Source organism: Saccopteryx bilineata, chromosome 8, assembly GCF_036850765.1.
Source record: "Saccopteryx bilineata isolate mSacBil1 chromosome 8, mSacBil1_pri_phased_curated, whole genome shotgun sequence".
Taxonomy (NCBI): Eukaryota; Metazoa; Chordata; class Mammalia; order Chiroptera; family Emballonuridae; genus Saccopteryx; species Saccopteryx bilineata.
Window position 1 is genome coordinate 83,322,014 of NC_089497.1, and position 20,774 is coordinate 83,342,787.

The window sequence follows — 20,774 nt, forward strand, 5'->3', positions numbered from 1 at the left end:
AAACATCCTTGAATTTTTTTTCTTTTTTTAACAATATACATTTTTTTTCAAGAGCATCTTTGAGTTTTCCACTCAAAGTCGTCTTGCATAGTAGTCACAAAACAGATGTTTTGTGAAAAAACCAGTACAAGATTGTCCCAACCCTGACATTAATCAGCTGTGCACACCAGCAAGCCATACCCCAATCTAGAATCCCCAGTCAATAAATAAAATCAGCCTGACCTGTGGCGGTGCAGTGGATAAAGTGTCGACCTGAAACACTGAGGCCACTGATTCAGAGCCCTGGGCTTGCCTGCTCAAGGCACATACGGATATTTGATGCTTCCTGCTCCTCCCCACTTTCCTCTCTCTCACTCTCTGTCTCTCTAAAATGAATAAATAAAATATTTTAAAAATTAAAAAAGAAATACAATCAGAAAACAACAAGCAGGAAAGGGAAACTGACCTTCATATAACTAAACAAAGTATAAAGCTAAAATGCCAATAACAAAGGGTCCCAAACTCTGCTGACATTTACCACACGACACAGAGCCTAAAACTCATTCAATACCCAGTTGTGCTTATAAAATAATGATAGTAATGTAGCTATTCATCCCTGTGATACCTTTTGTTGATTAATTTTAAATTATCAAGAATAAAAGCTCTGTGGCATCCTAAAGAATCTTGAGACTGCTGAAAGCTACACTTGTAACCCTGAGTTTCTGTCGGCTGGTGTTTCTCTAATGTACAAGCAGAAAATTATTCAGGGTCTTTAGAACAGGAACATACTTTAAATTCTATTTATAAGTTATATGTGCTTTGCCATTAACTAAGCTAGGCCCAACCCATGCACATATACATGGGTCAACAAAACAGTCATGTTCTGACCAGTAGCTGTGAAGGATAAATATTCTGTTTTGTGTTAGGATTAATTTGTGAAAAATATCTGGAACTGATTGAAGTTTGATGTAATGTGATTCATTTGTATTTCTGTTAGTTTAGTCAAATTATTGTCTTTGAAGACAGGATTAAGACAATCATAGGGAAAAAAGGGAAGTAATACTTCTCTTTGCTCCCAGAGATGTACAGTCTAATTAGAAAGGTCAAAAGTCACTCAGTGAGAAAGCATTGATTTAGGAGACAGGTTCTTCCCTTGCTTCCATCTCTAATATTTGAGCTCAGGATGTCACCAGAACTCACCACCCTCAGCTTCCTTGGTTATAAAGTTGAGTGATTTTAAAATAAAAAATGAAATAAAATTCCTCGAATCTTCTTAGTTCTATGCTGAAAGAACATGGAAATAAAATTTTTCTACAAAGCCTGAGGTTTGTGGCTCTGGAGAGAGATGGGGGCGGGGGAGTAAACAGCCCTCAAGATCACTGTGCTGAGTCATTCTCCAGTACTACTGTCACCAACTCTCTTGGGTGGAGCAGCCCCCTCTGAGCTGCATCAGCCTGGGGGAAAGCAATTGCCCCACCCTCGGGGCTCCCTCTTACCCCACACTGTGGAGGTTAGACCTTGCTGAGAAGTCAGCAGTCTTGGCCAGGGAGTAGAGGTCTGGATAGACTCTGAGACTGACAGTGACTCAGTTCTCTGGCTTTCCAGCAGAAGCCATTCCCCTCACTTTCCTGAGATTCTGACTGACACTTCTCCTTCACAAGAGAGCCAGTAGAACCGCCCTCCTGGCTGTCTGCAGACCCATAGACCCACCCACCTACCTCTTAAGCTCCACCCTGCTGAGGTCAGTGCAAAGTTTGGGATGGATTGAGTGAGTCCTGTGGTTCTGGGGTGGGGTCACATCCACCACCTTGCCTGAAGCCTGACCTGCACCTCCCCTCAGAGGAGATCCACAAGCCCCATCTTCCTGACCACCAGACGCTCTTTTCGTGACTGAGCCTAATGGGCAACCAGGAGTGAAGCTCAGGCTGCCTTGGGGTTTTTGTTGACCTGTTCCCAGGCGCAGCGCTGGTAAGAGTTGGTGTTGGTGTGCAGCCTGGTCCTTCCTGCATGCACCTAAGCCCGGACTGGAGAGTAGACACTGGTGTAAACACACACACACAGACACACACACACACTATACAGATATGTATCCATGCATATATATGTTTCAAATTTTCATAGTGTTCACATAAACTGCAAAACAGAAGTCAATTAAATACTTCAGAATTTAAAATATTTATTATGACTATTTTTAAATAGAGCAAATTACAAAGGAGAGAATTAAAAACAACTACATAAAAATTTGTTTATTTTGGTACATACAGGTTACCTGTTCATACAATCTTTGGTCATTTCCAGACAGTGTTAAGAAATGCAAATAAAAATTTAAATATCTTAATTTAAACTGCATGAAAATATAATTTTTACATCATTGGATTGATTAAATGAGATGGGAAACTCCCAAGAAAAATACAGAACTTATGATGAAGGTTGTTTAGTAAAAGAACACCTGTAAATTCAAGGTAATATTTCAAACATTAAAATGTTGATCATCGCCTGACCTGTGGTGGCGCAGTGGATAAAGCGTCGACCTGGAAATGCTGAGGTCGCCGGTTCAAAACCCTGGGCTTGCCTGGTCAAGGCACATATGGGAGTTGATGCTTCCAGCTCCTCCCCCCTTCTCTCTCTCTCCCTCTCCTCTCTAAAATTAAAAAATAAAAAAATATATATATTAAAAAAAAAATGTTGATCATCAAGGCAAGAGCAAACATTTAATTATTTCATGTTTTATTTTTACATACCTTATATTAATAAAATCATCCTAAAGATGTCAATTCTGGGTACTGCATAAGTGAATAAGTTTATAAGAAAGTCTCAAGGTATAGATATTCTGCTCTTTAGGAAAATCTCAGGTTAATTCTAAATTTCAGGAAAATTAAAATCATCTAAATTAAACTCGTATATTTAAAGGATTAATTTGAAAAATATTGCTCATAAAATTTGTATTTTCATTTTCTAGAAAATTCTAGTCATCATTAAAACTGCATCATTCTTAAGGTAATAACAAAGAGCCATATTAGCTGCTGAAGACTAAAGGTTTCCACCCGATCATTTATAGCTTACGAGTATAGCACTGCTTCCTTTGAATCTAATCATGTTAACTTCAAAAATCAAACAATACAATCATAATATTTATTCACTAAGAATATCTCCTTACATGGACTTTATAAGGATTAAAAAGAATAGGATATATAAAAGCATGTATCATTGGCAACAAGTTATTTTATCTCTTAAAATACCATGTTTTCTTCTATAGCTTTTTTATAAAATATGAGGCTTAGTAAAAAAAATAGGATCATGGGAGATTTTCCAATTTTTATTATTTTTTGTGCATTGGGATAAACTGCTACAACAAACAGTGCCAAAATTTCAGGAACTTAAAACAATAAAAGTTGATTTCTCCCTCACAGTAAAATCCAACATGAGGGCTCCTGATTGGCTCTCCTCCAGGCAGCACATTAGAACTTGTGCTCCTTCCATTGGGTAGCTCCATTTTCCTCCATGTCCTGGGAGAGCTCCCTCTGCTGGCAGCTAATAAGGGAAGAAGATAGAGGATCACACTAGTCTGGAAGGATCACCATCCCAGCCCACATTCCACTGGCCCGCACTCAGCCACATGGCCACACTTAACTGCATGGGAATCTGAAAAATGCCCAACTATGTGTCTGGGTTACATATACATATATGTTCCAAAATTCTATAGCACTCACACACAGTGCAAAACTTAAGTAAATTAAGCACTTTATAATTTTAAATGATATTTATTATGATTGCTTTTAAACAGGAGGACAAAACCCAGGAGGTAAAAACCATAAATTTCAAAAGATAATGTGAAATATAATATTTGACACCCTTATTCTAAATCCCATAAAATAAAAAGCTGTTCATTCTTAGAAGTCACTTAAGGCTTTCCAAGTCACAATTCATCTCCAATTTAGTGAATAGGGCTGGAAAATTCCCAAGGTTCCATCCAGATGTAATCTTGTAAGTAAAGAAATTTACTGCAATTATGGTCAACCCTGATCTTTGGAGTATTAAAGGAATAATTTGATAATAATCTATAATGATTTGGTCACATTTTCTAATTAGAAGTGATAGGATTTCTACTTACTGAGCCATCATTACTGGATACATAGTTAAAAGGTTACAACTCGTCCAAATTCTCCAGCCTAAAAGATAGGGAAAAATTTTCATTAATCCCATTATGTTGAAAATGTTTGAGGTTAATAGTTTCTGCCAGACTTTTTCTGGAGATGTTGAGTGTTCTTAAAATTTACCAGAAGAACCAACCCTCTAGGCTTTAAAAGAGGGACATGAATTTTGTTTCTTTTTTCCCCTCTACTTTGATTGCTTCTCCTTTACCTTTGATGGAGTATCTCTTTCCCCAGTCTCTCCCGTGGTGTCTTGTTATACAGTTATTCTGGGAAAGTTGATTTCTGAGGTTGAAAGAGTCTCTTTTTGCTTAGCTAAAGTACAAGAGGAAATTAATATGTGACTGTTTGTAGAGGAAATGAGCTGCCAACATACATTATTGGTTTGTATTACTATAAGCTTTAAAACTTGATAAATGTAAGGATAACAATAGTTATTAGGACCCCTGAAAGCAAACATCTAATTTCAAAGTTTCTTGTGTAGCAGCAGAGGAAGCATAATCAACAGCAATGAATACTTAACAACAGGACACTCAGATTGATTGTTTTTCCCATTCTCTGCACATGTGCAACATTTATTAACAATAGAGAAACTCATACACTGAAAAAGAATAACTTCACTGTAGAAATTTTTTGTTGAATTACAAACTATCATTTGAGAGCTGCCTTCGTTTTTAGCACAACTACTTTTTACGAGCTGCAGTTTCTCATCTGGTCTCTACCTGTATTTTTAGATCAAGAAAAATCTTTGATTATTGATAAAAAGAAAATTAAAATGAATATTTTAATGTCTATAATTAATATAAAACATTCTAGTTTTTAAACATCCTTAAGTATAATTCTTCAATTTGTATGTAATAGACTCTTCATAAAAGACAAACCCAACTCTAAATTACTATCACAAAATAAAACCCTGATATTTAGTCTCTAACCCAAAATTCCCATGATTTTAATAAAGATAATTATTTTCAAGGTTATTTCATTAAGGAGATATTCAATAATACGGGGGAACAGTTTTATTTTCATTTTCTGTTGCATAAGGTTTTAGAACTGTTTCTATATATTTCTGCATCTCTAATTCCAAATCTGAAATCCATTTTTTGGTGCATGCTCTAGTTTTTATGCAATTTTAATTTCTTTTTGTTACATTTAATGGCATGCATTGGTTTTTAAATTGGAGTTAAAGGGCAATGACTCTTGGATTGAACATAACCACAAGGCAATTAATGTTTTATAAACATCACTTTTACATAATTGAAGTTGTTTTTAAATGTAAAAAATTATTATCTGATAAAAACACCCTCTTATTTTCTTTTAAGATTGAATCATGGCTGCTTCAAGTAGGTGTAAATAGTTCTGACAGCTTCTGTTATATATGTGGCTGTTACACACTTCAACGTCAAGGCACAATATTTCATCATATGTGACATGTGCATATATTGCCTATTTTCAAGTTCCCCTTGGCAATCAAGACAAGAATTGGGCTCTTCATATAGTGTGTCATAATTGTGAGGAAATACTTCGTGACTAGACAAAAGGAAAATGCAAAGGAATGCCTTTTGGTATTCCCATGGTTTGGCATGAACCTAAGGACCACAGCAGTGACTGTTATTTCTGTCTGATCCATACAAAGGGCATCGCAAGAAAAAACAGCATATGATCGCATATCTTGATATTCCTTCAGCAATATGACCTATCCCACACTCTGAGACACTCCCAGTTCCAGTTTTCAATGGTTTTATTTCTTCTAAGGATGAAGAAAGTGAACATGGTGATCAAGTGTATTTTGATAAGATGCATGAGGAAATGGTTGTAGAATCTGAAGGGTCTTCTTCTGATGCCAAGCAGTCATTAACCCCTCAGCAGTTTAGCTAACCCAAATTGAATGACTTAGTAAGAGATTTGGGCCTATCAAAGAAAGCAGCTGAGTTATTAGCCTCCAGACTTCAAGAAAAGAATGTACTTCACCAGTCAGCTAAAGTATCCCATTTCAGGAAGCGTGAACAAATTTTTGTAGACTATTTTTCCGAAGACAAACACTTTGTTTACTGTTGTGATATCAGTAGTCTTCTCAGCCAGCTAGGTGTTACCACTTACAGTCCAACAGAATGGCGGCTATTTCTTGACAGCTCTAAACAGAGTCTGAAATGTGTTCTCCTACACAACGGTAATGTTTATGCAGCAGTTCCACTTGGTTATTCAGCTGATCTGTGAGAAGATTATAATGACATAAAAATTGTCCTTGACTTTCTGAAATATGAGGAGTATAACTGGATCACTTGTGTGGATCTTAAAATGGTAAATTTCCTGCTAGGACAACAGAGAGGTTTCATGAAGTATCCTTGCTTTCTGTGATTGTGGGACAGCGAAGCTCTGGAGAAACACTGAACACAGAAGGAGTAGCCAAAACATGAAGCTCTGGAAGGAGGAATGCAAAATATTGTGAATGAATCTGTAGTTAATCGAGACAGGATCATTTTTCCCCCATTTTACATCAAACTTGGCTTAATGAAGCAGTTTGTTCAGGCTTTGAGTAGAGAAAGTGAATGCTTTCAACATACTATTTCTGCTTTTCCTGCCTTGCTTTTGAGAAGATAAAAGCAGGTGTATTTGATGGACCTCAAATTCGAACCCTCATACATGACGAAAAATTTGCCAGGAAGATGAATAAGAAGGAGAAAGCAGCATGACAGTCTTTTGTGGCAGTTACAAAGAACCTCTTTGGCAACAAAAAAGTAGAAAACTATGAACTTCTGGTTCAAAGAATGCTGTTGGCTCTCTGCGACATTGGATGTAACATGAGCATTAAGATTCACTCCCTGGCCTGACCCAGCAGTGGCACAGTGGATAGAACACTGGACTGGGATGCAAAAGACCCAGGTTCAAGACCCCAAGGTCGAACATGGGCTCACCTGGTTTGAACAAAGTTCAACAGCTAGGACCCAAGGTCACTGGCTTGAGCAAGGGGTTACTTGGTCTGCCGAAGGCCCACAATCAAGGCACATATGAGAAAGCAATTAATGAACAACTAAGGTGTTGCAACAAAAAACTAATGATTGATGCTTTTCATCTCTCTCCATTCCTGTTTGTCCCTATCTACCCCTCTCTCTGACTCTCACTCTGTCTCTGTAAAAAAAAAAAAAAAAAAAAAAAAAAAAAAAAAAAAATTCACTTCCTGAACAGTCACCTTGATAAGTTTCCTGAAAATCTTGGAGCTGTTAGTGATGAGCAGACTACTGCTGGAGTATCAAACGAGATTGTCCTCAGCAAGTACACAAACACAAGAGCTACAAATGCAAATTTTTTGCCTGAATAGAATTTAAATGTTTTGTGTAAAATTTATGATTAAAATAAGTGTTTTAATATGTTCTATTTCTAAATTGTAGACAAATTCTGATGCAATATCTTTTAGTGTATAACTGTATTCACTGCATTATATAAATTATTATATTTTCACAAAGATGATGCCCAAAAAGACATTCTACTTCATTATGTTAAACTAAATGTTGAAACTTTTACAATAAGACGAAAACCTAAAATCTTGAATTGCAAAAATACTGTAGTTTACAGAGAAAAACTAATGTCAGATTTTAGATCAGCACACTCGAATTAGGTAAGAACAAGTGTTTTTGTGGATGCAGCAAAAGTGTTGTTTCCCAATGTAATGTACCAGGAATATATTATATATCCATTTCTTTGCCAGAGCAATGTTAAGACAGGTTCAAAGCCTCAAAGTTGTTTATCTCCACAAGAACAAAAAATGTTAATACATTAAAACACAGCAAGGATGTGTCAGGATCTGGTAAAAGGGTCACCTGTATTCTCATTTCTACTCTATTTTGCAATATTTTTTCTTGGGGCTATAATAATTTCATTTGAGAAAAAGTATCTTCATGGGGAATTAAATTCTTATGTTTCCATACAACATACTCTGCTCACTCACCCATGGCTTTACCCATCTTCAAGAAAGAGGAAAAGAACCCCCTTTCTATTGGCTCTCAGTGGGGAGAGAGGAAGGTTGTGCTGTGCTCCAGCACATACCCTCCTAAGTGGAGACCCCTAAGAAAGCCTGAATGCAATAAATGCCCTAAACATTGTGCAAAGAAAATGGTGCCTTAAATGAGCAAATCAAACTGCCACACAAAAACCACACTTCTACCACTTGCAAAAAAAAAAAAAACTGGTGTAGGCTCTTGGGCACAAGGCTTACTGTCCCTAATGTGAGATGACTTAGCAAAGCTACCCTGCAGAAGTTACTCAATCTGTCAGCAGTTGGAAAATAAATGAGATGGAGAGAGCATTTTCTTCTATGATGGCTTTACCAGCATACTGTTTATGTCTTTCTGGAAGAAAACTAGAGAATTAAATCCCTTCACTAAATATTTTGATCCAGAATTTAAGATATCCCTAAGAAGCAAATTTAAAATACCCTTCACCAAAGGGATCCAAAAAGGCCATGAGAGAAGCTATTTGGGTGTTAGGAACTCTTATGGGCTGAATTGTGTCCTTCAAAATGTATGTACAGTATTTAAATCCTAATCTTGTGCTGGGATTGTGGTTGTATTTCCAAATAAGGTAGTGAAGTTAAAGCAGGATTTTTGGGTGGGCCTTAATCCAATATGACTGGTGTCCTAATAATAAGAGGAGATTAGAGTACTGACACACGTACACACAGGAAAAACCACATGAAAACACAGGGAGAAGCTCCACAGCCAATTCAAAGGGGAAAGACCTCAGAAGTCAACTGTATGAACACCTTGATCTCAGATTTATAAACTCCGGAAATAGAAGAATATATGTAATATCCTGTTATGGTAGCCTCAGCAAACCGATACAGGAACTAACAGTTTACAAAAGGTGGTAAACTTAGATTATGATCTTCAAACCTAGACCTGGAACAGCTTCCCTATTCAGCACATCACTTCACACGCATCTAGATACAACTTACTTTTTTGCTCTAGATAGGCCAGCCCATGATTGGTTTCAGAAGTGAACATATGTAAGCACTAATCTGAAAAAATTATTTTCCCACTCAGTCTGAAAAATCTTTTTATTCTTTTTTTAATTTTTTTTTAATGACAGAGATAGAGGAGGACAGATAGGGACAAACAGACAAGAAGGGAGAGAGATGAGAAGCATCAATTCTTCATTGCAATTCCTTAGTTGTTCATGCATTGCTTTCTCATATGTGCTTTGACCCGGGTTGGGTGGGTACTGCAGCTGAGCCACTGACCCCTTACTGAAGCCAGTGATTTAGGGCTTCAAGCCAACAACCTTTGGGCTCAAGCCAGTGATCATGGGGTCATGTCTATGATCACTGTGCTCAAGTTGGTGAGCCCGCACTCAAGCCAGCAACCCCGCGGTTTCAAACCTGGGTCCTATGCATCCCAGACCGATGCTTTATCCACTGTTCCACTGCCTGGTTAGGCTCAATCTAAAGAATCTTTATTTTTGCTAGACAACCAGAACCTGTTGCCTAAACATCTTGTTTAAGTTCTTAATCCACATCTCTGAACTCCAGACCTGCTTCTTGTATTACGCATGTTAGACTTCCAAAGTTGACACTTGGAATTTAGCATCCAAACCTTGCTGCATACTCGCAATCCACTGCTACCTCCGTCTGCATGCTGGCTCTGGGTTTGATGTCACAGTGGTATTGTTTGTATCCTCCCATTTCCTCCAACCTGGGAAGCACAGGGCTTCGGCACTGTCAGTCCTTTCATTCAGCATTCAGATATTTGGCCCACAAATTTAAAATGTAAATTTAAAAGTTTATGTCATTTTAAAATTTGAGTCTCAAAGAATGGAGGAGCCTTTGCATCCAGAAAATTCTTAAAAAGCTGCTTTAGATACACAATATAGACAATCATAGAGGCCATTTTAAGTTGCTGAGGTATGGAGTAGGTGATGAACAAGTTAAATTAGGCTTCTCAGTTTAAAATCAACTCCTTATTGCTTGTAATGTCAATCAGAAACTAGTTTACAAAATACTATGTCATAATAATATAAATTGTTGCTTGTTAAATGATGTTTTCTGTGTTAGAAAGTTCAGATTTATTATTTTTCGTATTGGTTATTGGCACTCTTAGTTACCAGGGAAAAAATTTATTCCTATACATAAATATGGACTTTTGTAACATGTTTTACACTATTTTTAGAAAAATAAGGTAACTATAGACACTACTTTTAATTCAATGTTCAAGTCTCATTAGAAGGAAAAGTTGTAGGAAAGAATAAATTTCTTTTAAAACTTCTTGTAACTTTCTTTTGGTCTGTTAAAAATAATAACGTGCCTACTTAATACGGGAAGTTTGGGGTGATGGCAAGCTTTATTAAGAATGGTATGTGAGCAAAGAAAATTTAAAGAAATTCTTAAATAGCCAAATCCATCTCAAACAGCTTTTGTGATCTAGAGAGAAGGGAGGCTTTGCTGGGTGGAGGTTGAGAAGGCTTCTCTTGTTCCCAAAGACTTCCCAGGTATTGGGAGAAGGAAAAAAGTCTGATTTGTCTGCTTTTTTATGTTATTTATAGAAAATACTTAGATCCAGATACTTCAATTAGTCTTTTAAAGTAAAAATTGTTCATCAGTGTCTGTTTTTGAGCAAGATAATTATGTTAAACTTAAGAATTTTATTTTTTAAATCAAGTTAAATAATGACACCTTAGGCCTGACCTGCAGTGGCGCAGTGGATAAAGCATCGACCTGGAAAGCTGAGGTTGCTGGTTCAAAACCCTGGGCTTACCCAGTCAAGGCACATATGGGAGTTGATGCTTCCTGCTCCTCCCACCTTGTGTCTCCCTACTCTCTCTCTCTCTCTCTCCTCTCTCTCTTCTCTCTCAAATGAATAAATAAAATCTTTTTTAAAATGACTCCTTAGAAAATAGAACTTTTATGTTTATCTTATAGTAGTCTCAGTTTATAGGTGCCTGTTTACAAACTTTATTTAATTGGTTTTCTTAATTTGAAATAGTATTTCCAGAACTAATTAAACTTTTAGCCTAATGAATATTCAAGAACAGAATATGTTATCTTTGCAGTACAGTGTATACATTTTTAAATCATCCATAAAAGTAATTATATTATTTTACGTTCTTAAAAAGTCATCTGCTGTTTTTGATGCCAAATGAATTGTTTGTTTCTTCTCAGGCCATGATTGAAGAAGCCATCACCAGAGCGGAATCATTCTCGGTTCTGTACACACCGTTTGCAACAAAAATCAGAGCTGATAAAGTAGGAAAAGTAAAAGAGGTTTTCATGAAAACTCATCCTGCATATGTGGAATATATCTACACAGGTAAGATTCAATATCTTCAAGTTATCAGCTGATTCTTTACTTCCATTAAAGTACATAAAGGACCATTTCTGGTTCTATTTGTTTATTGTTTTGGTTTTAGGAGTATGGTGTTTTAATCTGAAGAATTGAAATGGGAGGTTATTTTAAGGTTTTAAGTAGGGCTAACCTTATAGTTCTAGCACAATAGTCCTGGTGTCATCATGTTTCGATATTTTAAGATGAGGAGTAAAACCTAGATACTTTAAGATTTTTAGGCCCTTGCTAGTAGCTCAGTGGATAAAGCATCAGTCCAGTGTATGAACGTCCGAGTTCAATTCCCAGTCAGGGCACTCAGGAGAAGCAATCAGGAGAAGCAATCATCTGCTTCTCCTCCTTCTCCCTTCTCTCCTTCTTCCCCTCCCAAAGCCAGGATAGCTTTGTTGGAGCACATCAGCATCAGGTGCTAAAAATAGCTCAGTACTCAAGCATCAGCTCCAGATGTAGTTGCTGGGTGGACACCTGTCAGGGCACATGCAGGAGTCTGCCTCACTATCTCCCCTCCTCTCATCTAAAAAAGGTGTGTGTGTGTGTGTGTGTGTGTGTGTGTGTGTGTTTAAATGTAAAGGAAAAAACCTTTGGTTAAAAAATACCACTTCTCCTCATATCCTTCATCAGTAAACTAGATGAATGAAGTATTTTATTGAAGACAGATTTTTTCCAGTTTCTGCTATTCCTACTTTCCTTCCTCTATCCATCCCATACCTCAGACCTCCTCCTGCCTCTGCTCTTATGTTGCTGGGACCCAGAAGAGATGTGTGTGGCCAAGTGTATGTAGCGGCACAGCACTAGTGTTGTTTTTTCTCTTCTTGTCTCTGCAAGCCACTTGCTTTTATTTATTCAGTCAAAAATGCTTTTTACTATCTACTGTGTACCAAGTCTTATTCTGAATTAAGACAGGAATTTTCTTGTACTGAATTAATAGCACTTAATAATAAATACTATGTTAAGCAAACTCTCCAAGTGCACATACCTAATATTACATCCTCTTATTAGGGCTCTTTCATTCCTTTTATCAGAGCTTTGAGGCCGAGTCACTGATTTATGTAATAAATGATGTACTCCATTAATGATCACCTCTAATATGCCAGGCATGCTACATCCATTATCTCTTGTTATCCCTATAATTTATGAAGTAAGTAAGATGATTCTCATTTAGAAACAAGAAAACAACAATCAGAGAAAACAAACAACTTTTCCAAAGATACATAGCAATTCAATAGTAGAAGGCCTTAGATTTGAACCCATGTCCTTGCCATTAAGCTATACTGTTTCCACGTGACAGGAGCAGAGGTGTAATGGAAGCATTAAATTTAGATCCTATGGAGTGTTATTTTTCTCTACTATACCTCAAGCTCTTCAAGAAGAAACATAACAAATAAATCGAACCAGTGATAATTAAATAGCAAGTCCCTAGAAGCAATGAGAACTTGAGGGCAGGGAGGGAAGAGAAGAAAGTGCAATTCATGCTATAATGACCATCAATGCTTTTTTACCTCATTTGAGCATTTTGTAAGCAAGTAGAGAAAAATGTTTCAGAACTTACATTTTTTGCTAATTGTTATAAATCATTTATTATTTTATTATGACTGTCTTAATGGGATTTGGTAGGAGCATAAATGGCACACAAAAGTCATGTCTATCTGTGTCATGGAAAATGTATCAATTTCAGCTATTTCCATTTTATTCCCAGCTCTGTTGGTAATGAAGAGAGACTCACTGAGGAGATCACCAGTTTGCCAATCCTCTACTGGTGGAATGGGTGTAGTTATATTTAACCTACTTTACAGAGAAGTCATGAAGATTAACCGATACTTAGGAAGCACTGTTGTCAGTGATAGTTTAAAAATAATAATAACATTAATGAGCCAGATTCATGTCTCAGATAACTCTATCAAACCTGTTATCAAGCTGAATTATGATCTGTTGGCAAGATGACTCATGTTAAACTATCTTATGCTTTGGAACAGAAGATAATTATAAGTTATTAATGATTGTTTCTATTATTATAATCACTAATTGCTGGAGTGTGACAGTGCTATATGAGAACCTAGAGAGGAAAGACACAGCTTCTGGAGGATGAGGGAGAGATAGAAAAGGTAGTCTAGACTTGTACATTTCTTTGGGACTGGTTGTTTGCTTTGTAGAACTTGTACTTTGGACTAACAAAGCTATTACATTGATGACATTACTTGCCTCTGTTGCAAATGCTTAAAGAATTTGCCCCAAAGCCATTGCTGGAATGATGGTAACACCACTATTACTGTGTATGCACAGTCTTAGTAGTACAGCTTCTTTTCCCTCAGGTAATTCCGAAGTGAGTGAAGGCACAAAACATAAGAGGAGGGAAGCTAAAATGCTATCTTCAGAATCTGGATATCTTTCACAGGAGGTACAGAGTGGCAATTACTTTAGGCACTAGGTGGGTGGAGACAATAGTTAGAAAGTGAGTTCACACAAGGGAGACAGAGCATTGAGAGTACCTACCTTGTTTTGTTGGCACTGCCCAAAAAACAAAATTCTCTTTGCCTTTTATCCACCATGTAGATCAGTGGTAGTCAACCTGGTCCCTACCGCCCACTAGTGGGCATTCCAGCTTTCATGGTGGGCAGTAGCGGAGCAACCAAAGTATAAATAAAAAGATAGATTTAACTATAGTAAGTTGTTTTATAAAGATTTATTCTGCCAAACTTAGCAAAAATCCAACATAAAGTACTTGGAAAGTAATTATTATTATATGCTTTAACTTGCTGTAACTCTGCTTTATAAATTTTATAAAGTAAAGTTACTTCCCTACTTTATAAATCACCATTACTGTGGAACCGGTGGGCAATTAGAAAATTTTACTACTAACAGAGATACAAAAGTGGGCAGTAGGTATAAAAAGGTTGACTACCCCTGATGTTAATAGAACTTAAGAAGCTTCTATCCTGCCAAAAATTTATTCAGTTATATATTTCAACAGATAGTCATGTAGCAGGTGTGACTGGACAATCGCACAGCCAATGTTTAAAACATGAGACTCTTTCTTTAAATTTTTTTCATACATATTCATCTTTGATCTTCCCAGAGCCAAATATACAATATATTCTATCTCATCCCAAAGGGTCTCAGTTTCATCTCATCATTTAGTCTCTCTTGTGCTATCTATCTAATTAAATTCATTAGTTTTCTTCCCCTTTCTTTCCACGGGATTTTCTTCTTCTCCTTGTCTGGTTTTGACATTCGCAGAACTCAAATGTATCCAGTTTCCAAAGGGGTACACACCAGAGGAAAAGAATCCTCTTTTGAAGGCTGGTCCAGATTGATACAGCTGGTGATTGCATGGCTAGTGCAACTTGAGATCAGCTTTGTTGGCTTGAACAGAGTCAACAACAGGTTATTTACGTGACAGATGATTCAGGGACACTTATATGAGTTTCCCATGATGTATCGTGCTGTAGGTACTTTTTTCTATATATAGCAACTGCCCCCCCAACCACACAAGTTGGCCCAACTTAGAGCCACTCTCTGAGATTCCCTCTCTTTGCCGGAATGCTCACTTGTGAACCCAGCCACCTTCTGAATCTTACTCTAGAAATCCTCTTTACCCCACTAGAGACTGGAGGTAGTTTTAGCCCTCTCTCCATCTTGCTATGTTATTCCACCACTTCTCTTCTCCTTTTTGTCATGAACCAGAATTCCAAGATCCTCAGGACAAGAAGAGGATCGACAATGACAACAGGTGGTTTGTTCATCTCTTCATATATTCATCAAACATTTATTGAGCATGAATATTCCAGACACTATCCCAGGTTGTGCTAGAATATACCTGCTCTTAAGAAAGGATGTACTTTATTAATTTATACTTCAGAGTAAATATTTGACTATATCTTTCCTCTCTTCTAGAAAATATTTCAATTAAAACCTAAGTTCTAACTGTGCAGTGCAATGCTGGCTCTAATTAAAAGAATAATGAAGGAGAAAAAAGATAAGGAAGCAGTTTGGAAATAGAAATCTGGCGAGTTGTTTACCAAACTATTTTTGCCCTCATGCATACAACTAGAATATATTTCAGCCTCCTTTACAGTTATGTGAGGCTTGTGACTGAATAATTGCCAATGTATTGTGGACAGAAATAATGTATGCCGCCTCCAGGCCTGGCCCATAACACTCTAGCATATAGAACTCTCTTTCCCTAGCCACTGACTAAGTAGATAGAACCATGAAACTAAAGCCGCAAGACAAAAGAAGCTTGGATCCCTGAATGACCATATGGAAGATCATCCATTAAATAGCCACATGAGCAAAAATGTTAGCTTGTTATAAATCACTGAGATTTAGGAGTTGTTTATTAAATCACATAGCTTTATCCTAACTAATACACTGCCTTACATCATAACAAGTTAGCAGCTTACTACTCCATCTACAATGCACACAATAAATTAATGCAAACACAATGACTGAAAAAACACTTCTCTATATGCAATCCACTCCATCCTCAGTAACATTCAGAATTGGGCACACACACTTCTACCTCACATTCCTCATCTTTATACAGATAACTACAGGTGTATGCTTTCATACACATGTGTTTTTACCCACCCAGAAAGTTAACATTTCAGGAGACATTGATGCCTCATGAGAGAGAGAACACAAGTAGGTAGTTTTGTTGCAGCAGAAAAAATTGAAGCCATATTAAGAATTTCTAAATTATAGATCTCATCTAAATAAACAACCAGCAGACGAAGGTCATAATATCTGTACCTTGAAGATCTTGGATAAGGAGTCTACTTGTCAAAGTTTTCCTGAATAAGTAGTTATTATCATTAAAACTTGGAGACTAGCACATTTAACTCTCCCAGCAGGAGCTGGCAGACAAAACTCCAGCTCAGAAACTCTGCCCAATTCCAGGTCACCTTCATCAAGCCTAGATAGTATTGAAGTCATTGCTCCTGGGTCACATGACAGCATCGTGAGCCCAGCGATAGCTGGCAGAGATGGTAGCAATGAGCAAAAAGAGAATTCATGATTGAGCTCCCCCAGGCAGTGTATTCTCTCTAGCCAGGCCCCCAATTCATAGTCTCCCTTGTCAGGGATCTCTGAATGAAAAACATATTCAAAGAGAAAAAAATATATAAAAATAAATTCACTTTGAAATGCATATAGCCCTAAATATTTTCAATTTGTTTTATCAAACAGACCAACTTAATTAGTGATTTATTATTAGAAAAAAACCCTCAGGTAGGCACTGGGACTTTAGTGCCCTTATAACCTCTATGAGAGTGATGAGGGAGAGTTAAAATTCAAATCTGCCTTGTGGGACAACCAGGCTTATACATCTTCGGGAACTTACTACATGCTTTCCTATTTGGGGAATATGGTAAGACCCACCAAAATCTTAAATCCATATTATAATAGAACTGTATTGTATTATGTTTCATGGAGAAAAAAATTACTGAATAGCAGTGTAGCTATTCATTTTTCTTATTCAAGGAAAAATCCAGTTTGATTCATGCATAGTAGTCTAGGTATATAAAACAAAGAATAATTCACCAGCCCCAGATTATTATGTTTTCATTTATAAAAATTTTGCTTGAGAATTTTATTCATATATTCCAATGAAATTATGCAATTCTGTGTAATTCTTAGTTTTGCATGGTTGTGTTTTAGTAACAATAAAGTAATGCAATAAGCATATCCTGTTTTCTCTTGATGAAAATATCAAGATTTATTTGCTAAATAAATAAATATTCAGTAATGGATTTGTGGTTAATAATGTTTAATAGAAAAGTTTTCTGGATAAGATATCAATTACTTTAACACTTCGGAGGATAGAGTCATATTTTGTCTTCCCACTGTAATTTAACTCCCCAGAGTAAATATGTATGTTCAGAAAAATAATATATTGTTTCAAAATGGACCTTTAAAAACTGCTTTTCACTGAAATTTATAACCTATTTCTTGTTCAATCATTATTTACCAGTAAGAATAATATATTTTATGTTCTCTGAAACATGAAGTTAAAATTTCTCATTTCATTCTTTCTCTTTCAAAATATTATAATTTCATTATGATCAAGAGTTTTTTAGATCAGACTATTCTATTCTTTGTAAGTTGCTTTCTAAAATGGAAGAGATTATAGAATTAAAGAAATTATATCCCTGATGTTATTATGAAAGTGTTACAACCTGATTGATTATAAAGATGATAAATCATCTTATATTTGCACCACAGTTTTTTTGTTAGACACAAAGAATCATTCTCAAAGTTATAAAATTCCTCATATATATATGTATATATATATGTGTGTATATATATATATAGTTTCTATTTTTAAAATATGAAAATGTTAGTGTTCCCAATGAAAAGTGTGGGTATTCCAGCATTGTTCTATCTTATGAAAGAGAACGCTTGTTTTTAGTAAACATTTCTCAGTAAGCAGTTCAGTAGTCTGCAGTAGCAGGTCTAGCAGGTCACAGCACTGTTTGCTTCTGGTCCCTATTATCTAGTTTCTCTCACCTCCTGGACCTCCCTGGCACTGTCATCCATCTTGCTTAGCAAATTATCTTTTTTAAAAATAAATTTATTGGGATAATATTGGTTAATAAAATTCTACGGGATTCAGGTGCACAGTTCTACAACACATCACCCACATATTGCATTGTGTGTTCACCACTCAAGTCAAGGCTCCCTCCATCACCACCTGTCCCTCTCTACCCCTTCCACCTCCCCCTACCTCCTTTCCTTCCTGTGCTTGTTTTCTTATGAGATCTGACTAAAGACAGAGTTGCATCTCAAAAGGACAAGTCAATAAACCAAAAATAAGTTGAAGTAATATAAACTGTTCTTGTAGCCTCTCAAGAATACTCAGATGGTTGGGCAAGGAGTGGTTGGAAAAGGATACCAGCAGGTATTACAAGTACTGCATTCATAATGCTCAGCAAAACCTTGCAGTACACACACACACACACACACACACACACCCCTTCCCTCCAAGTCTCCTTTCCCACTTTAAGCTTTTGGATACACTCCCCAATTTATTTCCCCATAAATAGATGAATTAGTCTCTTTTCATTGTCAATCTTGGTAGTTTTCCCAGTTTCTCAGGTTCTGTCCATCACCAATTATTCCCATCTGCATTAAAAAATAAATAAAAAATAAATTGTAAAATAAAAGCTTTATAGCCATTTCTTTATAATGACTCCCTTACAATTCTTTATAGAATTATCACCTAACTATGCATTTCTAAACTCTGAACTTTTAATTTTCCTGCTTTGACGCATTGTAAATATAAAACTATATTTTAGTTGGCTCTTTTTGCTCAAAATTTTATGAAATTTATCCATTTTGCAAAAAACTTTAGTTGGTTCATTTGTATTGCTCTAATATTCTATTCTACAAACAGTCTAGAATTTATATACATATTCAGCTGGTGATGAACATTTGAGTTGTTTCTAGTTAATTGTTATTACAAAAATGCTATTATGAACATCCATATATATACACATATTTATATATGCTACATATATGAGCTATTCTCAGCATCTGGGGTCATATATATATATATATGTTTTCTATTAAACAATATATCTAAAAGTGGAATTGCTGAATCATACAGTATATATGTTTTGCCTGCACCTGTTATTTTGTTTTGTTTTTACTAGCCACTCTAATGGGTGAGAAGTAGTATCACATTGTGGTTTAGATTTGTATTTTTTTATAAGTGAGAGGAGGGGAGATAGTGAAACAGACGCCCACATGCATCCTGATCAGAATCCACCTGGCAACCCCATCTGGGGCTTTTACTCAGACCAATGGAGCCACTGGCTGCAGGAGGGGAAGAGAGAAGAGGGAGATGGAAGGGGAGAGAAACAGATGGTCGCTTCTCATGTGACCAGAGATTGAACCCAGGATGTCTATACACCAGTCCTATGCTCTACCCACTGAGCAAACTGGCCAGGGCCCCTAAGAGATTTCCACTTTCTGAAGTTCAGAAAATGTGAAAATAAATGATTTATTTCTCTGATTCATATTTGGCTTTTTACCTAAATGTTCATTACTTTTCTGATTTTATAATTCAAGGTTCTTGCATTCTGTGTCCTAGATCCAATCACAATCCAGAACATAATGTAATCTGAATAGGTGAAATGAAATAAACACAAAAACTGGAATAATAATGATTTGTGGTAATTTTTATTTAGCATGATTGGTATAAGCAATAAATTTTTCTCAAGTTTGCTACATAATAATGAGGTAATATAGTCATAGTACATTTCTTCTGACCCTTGAATCAACTGAGCTATCCTCAGCATTTGGAGCCAACACTCAAACCAGTGGAGCCACTGGTTGCAAGAGGGTAGGAAAGAGAGAAGGGGGAAAGGGAGGGGAAGAGAAGCAGATGGTCGCTTCTCATGTGTGCCCAACGATCAAACCCAGGACATCCACACACCAGGCTGATGTTCTATCCACTGATCCAGCTTAGCAGGGCATGATTTGTTTTTCTTAATGATTAGTGGTGTTAGTCATTTTTATGTGCTTATTTTCTATTTGCATATCTTCTTTGGAGAAATGTCCTTTCCTATGTTTTAACTGAATTGTTTTGTTGTTGAGTTGTATGAGTTCTTTATTCTTTTTTTCTTTCTTTCTTTCTTTCTTTCTTTCTTTCTTTCTTTCTTTCTTTCTTTCTGTCTTTCTTTTTTTTTTTTTTTTTTTTTTGTATTTTTCTGAAGCTGGAAACGGGGAGAGACAGTCAGATAGACTCCTACATACGCCCGACCAGGATCCACCCGGCACGCCCACCAGGGGCGATGTCTGCCCACCAGGGGACGATGCTCTGCCCCTCCGGGGCGTCGCTCTGCCGCGACCAGAGCCACTCTAGCGCCTGGGGCAGAGGCTAAGGAGCCATCCCCAGCGCCCGGGCCATCCTTGCTCCAGTGGAGCCTTGGCTGCGGGAGGGGAAGAGAGAGACAGAGAGGAAGGAGGGGGGCAGGGTGGAGAAGCAAATGGGCGCTTCTCCTATGTGCCCTGGCCGGGAATCGAACCCCGGTCCCCCACATGCCAGGCCGACACTCTACCGCTGAGCCAACCGGCCAGGGCCGAGTTCTTTATTCTTGACATTAACCCTTTATTATATATATGATTTGCAAATATTTTCTCCCATTTAATACATTTCCTTCTCACTCTGTTGATAGTGTTCTTTGATGCACAAGTTTTAAGTTTTGATGACATCCAATATATCTACATTTTTCTTTTGTTATCTGTGTTTTTGGTGTCATGTTCAAAAATTATTGCCAATTCCAACATCATAAAAGTTTTCACCTGTGTATTCTTC

At 36.8% G+C, this 20,774-nt stretch overlaps 1 protein-coding gene across 1 annotated transcript in view; it reads left to right on the plus strand.

The window, feature by feature from the left end:
* SPATA16 (spermatogenesis associated 16) overlaps positions 1-20,774 on the plus strand; it is a 323,333-nt gene that overhangs the window by 245,293 nt on the left and 57,266 nt on the right. Inside the window, exon 5 of the mRNA XM_066241718.1 lies at positions 11,278-11,425. Coding sequence (XP_066097815.1) covers positions 11,278-11,425 — 148 coding nt within the window. The remainder of the gene's footprint in view (positions 1-11,277; positions 11,426-20,774) is intronic.